Source organism: Ceratosolen solmsi, unplaced genomic scaffold (genome assembly GCF_000503995.2).
Source record: "Ceratosolen solmsi marchali unplaced genomic scaffold, CerSol_1.0 scaffold14, whole genome shotgun sequence".
NCBI lineage: Eukaryota > Metazoa > Arthropoda > Insecta > Hymenoptera > Agaonidae > Ceratosolen > Ceratosolen solmsi.
The window spans coordinates 5,077,407-5,082,980 of NW_011948420.1; the positions used below are offsets into that span (position 1 = coordinate 5,077,407).

The 5,574-nt window shown below is 40.8% G+C and overlaps 1 protein-coding gene across 1 annotated transcript; it reads left to right on the plus strand.

Moving 5' to 3' along the window:
• Nucleotides 1–428: 428 nt before the first annotated feature.
• LOC105361163 (transcription factor SOX-11) lies at nt 429–3,599 on the plus strand (the record flags this gene model as incomplete). The annotated part of the gene is given in 3 exon segments (XM_011498271.1): nt 429–1,099; nt 1,101–1,221; nt 1,224–3,599. Coding segments are annotated over 3 exon segments (1,254 nt in total), but the record flags the coding sequence as incomplete, so codon positions are not given.
• Nucleotides 3,600–5,574: the final 1,975 nt, after the last annotated feature.

The following is a 5,574-nucleotide window of genomic DNA, read 5'->3' on the forward strand; positions in this document are numbered from 1 at the left end:
AAGCAAATTCCAAACCACATTGTAACTTACGTTTACGTTTGTTGGTGCCCAAGTATTCCCTCAGTCTTTTACAAAGTCGTATTTAAGCATACAATTAAGCGCATTTCGCAATGTCTTAAATAATTTGGACACTCATTGCATCTTATTCGCGTGTGCTTATTAATTATCTTAAATTTATTCTATAATTTTTAATGTTAAATTTTAAAGTCTATCTTTTCAATGCATTCTTATTGAACGAACAAATTAAATAATAATAAATAGCCAATTTAACATTTATTGCTATTTTATATTCATCAACATTATTGTACGTATATATATATATATATATTACCTATAACTATAAATAATCTTCCTCCAGACTTAAAATGCTCGAAAAAAGAAAAATAAATAAATCAATTAAATACACGATGCCTAAATTCGCCGCCTAAACATTGTGCTTCTGTTTTTTGTTACAGACTAAGAAGAACAATCCCAATCACATAAAACGACCGATGAATGCATTTATGGTCTGGTCGCAAATAGAACGCAGGAAAATATGCGAAGTCCAGCCGGATATGCACAATGCCGAGATAAGCAAGAGGCTCGGCAGGCGCTGGAAAACTCTGGACGAGGCTGAGCGTAGACCCTTTATTGAAGAAGCCGAAAGACTTCGTCAGCTACATATGATGGAATATCCCGATTATAAGTATAGACCACGAAAGAAGACGAGCAAGCCGATACCTACTCCAAAAGCCAAGGAGCTGAAGAAAAGCAAGAAGTCTTCGTCTTCATCCACGAGCTCAACCTCCTCGGCGTCATCGTTGTCGTCGTCCTCGCCAGCCCCGTCTTCCGTCACCACGAGTCCGAGTCCCGCGTCTTCGCCCAAGATTCGCAACGATACGAACAACAATCAGCAGAGCCCATTAAAGAGGCTCCAATCGACTCCGACCACGAATCCCGTCTCGAGGCTCAAAGTTCGACTGGCTCTGGATAAGAGGCCAACGGCAAGCGATTATACACCTACACCGCCGATTGCCTCTGCAAAGGTACCCAGTAGCCCGTCCTGTGACACTCCAGACTCGCCCGAGTCAGCCAGCTTCTACGACGATCACTTCATCGATTGTCAAACTCAAATTGCCAGCGCTATGCAACAACAACACCAGCAGCACCAACAGCAGCAGCAACAGCAACAGCAACAACAACAGCAACAGCAACAGCAACAGCAACAGCAGCAGCAGCAACAGCAGCAGCCTAAACTCATCAAACAGGAAGCAATGGATTTTGGTACGACAGATTTTACGAACGACAGGCTCCTGTCATCGGTCAGATCGTATGCGTCGCCCGATCTCAGTAGTCTCGCCAGAAACTTCCAGAGGAACGCTTGCCACCCTAATGACGTCTTTATCAAGGAAGAACCCGTGGATATATCAGCCTCGGTCACCACTTCCACGTCGGCCATCAAAATGGAAGAGCCGACGAACCCGAGTCTCGCTGATCTTGACTCCATGGCGTTGACGGATCTCTTGCAAATACAACCTTCTGACTTCAAACTCGATCTCGACATGGAAACGATTGCTACGGATCTCGAGAACTTTGAAAGATCCGCTGGTACTGGCAGTGCAACGCACTTTGAATTCACTTGCAATCCCGACGTCACAGACATGTTTTCTGACATCGGCGTAAATAACGAATGGGGCGGCTTCTGAGACGAGCTGGACGCCGAAGGGCTAGAGGGGCAAGTCGAGAGCACTGCATCCTCGCCCTTCGATGCGAAGGTCCTACTGGTGACTCCGCCTTTGAGGATTAAAAAAATTTGTAGGAAGAAGAGAAGGAAGAAGAAGAGGAGAAGGAAGAAGAGATCAAGGCACGTCACTGCTTGCTTGACCTCGGAAGTTTTGTAATTAGTGTTACTATCCAAACTGTCTGGTTTCTCCAAGTCCTCATCTTTAGGCTTGCAATTTTTTAGAGAATCTAATAAGGATTAAGTAAGAGTGAGAGAAGGAGGGAGAGAGAGAGAGAGAGAGAGAGAGAGAGAGAGAGAGAGGGAGAGAGAGAGAGAAGGAAAAAGAAAAACGGCTTGGCCAGAGCCGATATTCATACGTTGTGTTCATTAATAAGAAAACCAAGTGATCTCTGTATGTCTAATGATTGTATCTCGGGTATATATTGTGGACAATCGACGAGACTTTTAATGATAACGTTTTATGATAACGTTTCATCTTTTTGGACATTTCGGTAGTATCAAATTGCGAATAAAAAAAAAAAATATTAAAATGACAGAAAATTGAAAAAATTGTCGTATGTGTATTATAAGCGCGCACATTTTTACTTCCCCTCGCTAAAATAAAATAAAAAAAAACAAAAGAAAAAAAAACAAAAATTATAAATTGAAAAAAAATTACTGAAAAAACGGAATATAACAACAATAACAGAAGCAGCCTCAGCAACAGTAGGAGTAGCAGTGACGATGGCGATGGCCAATTTAAAGGGACGCGAATGAAATTCTCGCTATTTTGTTTCTAATGCAAGACCGGAAGTACGGGCCACTCGAGTGGAATCGCAGCTGTTTCCAGTATTTTCGCCAACTCATTCAACCTAGCAACGGCTCTATCCGTGGAGAGCTTCTGCTTTCTCCCTTCTACACGTGGCGTAATATGGTCGCTCATCCACTAATCTCGGTTTGCTCGCGTTATTTTTCATAGACGCAGCAGCAACAGCGGTGTTAGCATTCGTGAACACCTTTTGTTCGTCCATTGTGAATGTTTGCGAATGGCGTATGCTTTCCGAGCTTCCCAGAAGGTCGTATTTTGTGGCTCAACTTCGTGCGCTACTACTCTTTCTTGTTCTATTGATCGAGGATACGAAATGTTCTGAGTCGGAAGAATCGTGACGTTCCGCTAAGCTTGGGGCGAGAGGGAGAGAGACTTGTCTCGCTCGGTGTGCAGGTACGACTTGTAACGTGTGTAATATATGCCAATATCCTCCTCGACGTCATTGTCACGCGCGTATGAATCAACATTTCTTACATTTTTCTCTTCGTTTTTGTTTTTATATTTTTATTAAAAAGTTCGCTTTGGTGTAAGATTCGTTTAATTTTACGTAGGCGCTGCGAATAAAGTAAGAAAAGACGATAATTGAGTTAAACGAGACTTACGCTTGCCGTAAGTGGCTGTACGATACACTTATTTACGCCAATACAAAGTATAAGCAAGGAAAAGCCGTTTTTTTTTTTGTTTTTTTTTTGTATATGTACTGTAGCATATTAGAAGCTTAAGGACTTTTGTACGAAGCACGAACGTGAACATGCTGACTTGCGATCGCGATCGGATTGCCGCGGACATTAATTTTCCCGTCTTCAAACTGTTCGACCAGCTCACGAAGTCTGAATCCAGAGAGGGGAAGTTCAAGTTAATCTTTTCAAATATCCCTATCTCTCCCAGTCGAAAGGAGACTTTACTTTCTTCCTCAACATTCATCGTCATTCGCGAGCTCGTCGCATTCGATTAATCATGTAACGCCGTCCGATCGCGCACGCTGCTCGGCCGATCTTCACGCCCCCTCCCCTCCCCATTGTGTATATCAATTATAAATAAATATTTAGTAATATATTAAATCCTTGTAGCATACAAGATAATAAAAAGAACATCCAACGATCCGCAGTTGGTATAAAAAATATCCTAATGTCGTAAGAGAGTTTTGAGCGAAGTGTCCGAGGCGGCGCATGTATTTTTTTGTCCGTGCGCATAAAGGAGCCGACCGGCGTCATTTGGTCATCGCTCGCGATTCTCGATCTTCGACTGTTAGCTTCTTTCATCATTATGTGGATTTTGCACGCTCTTAGTTTTTATGTCTCCACATCGTATCGAAGCAATGATTTTTCTTTCGTCGGGTTCTTTTACAAAAAAAAAAACAAAAACAAAAAACAAAAAAAAAACAAAAAAAAGTTCTTATTTATTTATCCTTTATGTATTAAATTGAAAGCATTGAAAGCAAAAAATTATTAAAATAAAGGATACGACGTAAGATCGTTGATTCGACGATCAGACCGGATCGAGAATGGCGCACGTATGTGATAATAAGGCCGACGTTAAACGATCGGAATGCGCGATGACTGGCGATTCCGATGGCTTAGCGTGTAACGTCGCTCGGTTCTTTTCCTCTTCAAAAAGTCATATGCACACAACAGATGAACATTATTAACACATATACACACCGACATACAAATGTATATTGATGCATTAGAGACAGGAAAAGGAAAGCAAATATTGGCGCAGAAACGCGGATTACGCACATCGACGAGACACACTGATACGAATACCTATGCTTTTTAATTTTTGTCACACATAAACGCGATAATTTTATACATCCGCACTCGAGAGAAACGCAACTTTTATGGGAAAAGGTGCGTCCGTCGAGGCGGAACAAGGGCCAGAAGGAAGAATTAATAAGCGATACAATATTAAGAATAATGTTTGAAAAAAGTTAAGAATAATGAATATTATGCTATTAATAATAATAATTGTATTATTATGGCTAAGAGAGCATTGTGGCATAGCGATATCTTACTATATGCCTATAACGAAAAAATATGTCATAAGATCATAACGCTACACAAAACTTACTATTTTTGTTTTTGTCCTCGATCATATATATATATAAATATATATGAGCGGCACCAAAGTAGAAGCCGTGTATATCTATGTAGTTGTGAGTATAAGTGAAAATTAAAAAAAAACAATACTTCGAAAGATTACACTACACTAAAATTTGAAATACAATTACAGTCATACTTATACATGTTTGCGCGACGCATATACATACATTGTAACCCGCGCGCCTACACAATCACGTGCACTCGTGCACGCGAAGGCACAAACACACACACGCACACGCGCGCGCGCGCACACACACACACACACACACACACACGATATTACTGGAGAAAAGAGAGAGCGTGTCCGGATTTTTATTAGGGCTGAATAGACGCGGGCCAAGCGTATATTGCCCCACTTTCGCCTTTATGAACTATCAATATCAAACCTTGATCTCATGTTTCTTTTTATTACATTTACTATAATTATTAATGATTGTCGACTTATTGTCGATGTAATTAACGCAATCTATTATCTTTTTTTTAATACCAGCAATTCCACTACCATATTTTCTTTTCTTTCTTCTTAATTTCTATGAAATCGTATTTTTATTTCCTTCTTAAATTTTCATATCTCGCTGAGCAACAGAGAGAGAGAGAGAGAGAGAGAGAGAGAGAGAGAGAGAGAGAGAGAGAGAGAAAATAAAACAAGAAATTTAACAATAACAAAATAGATGCGCACGCGTAAAGTTTTTTTCAGCGAATTTTGAATCCAAGGGGGAGGACGAAGTTGAAGGGAGTTTGATTTGTGGAGAGGAGAATTGAGAAAAGCAAACTCCTACGCATGATTAAGTTTGCCCTTGCGTTCTGTTGTCGGTTTGTCAACCGTTCTTACAGGACTCGGGGATTATGCGAAATGAAGGGAGGCATAATGGAGGGAGGGAGAAAGAAAGAATGTGCGTATGTGTATATGAGAACGAAACGAGTGTGTTGGAGAGCGAAAG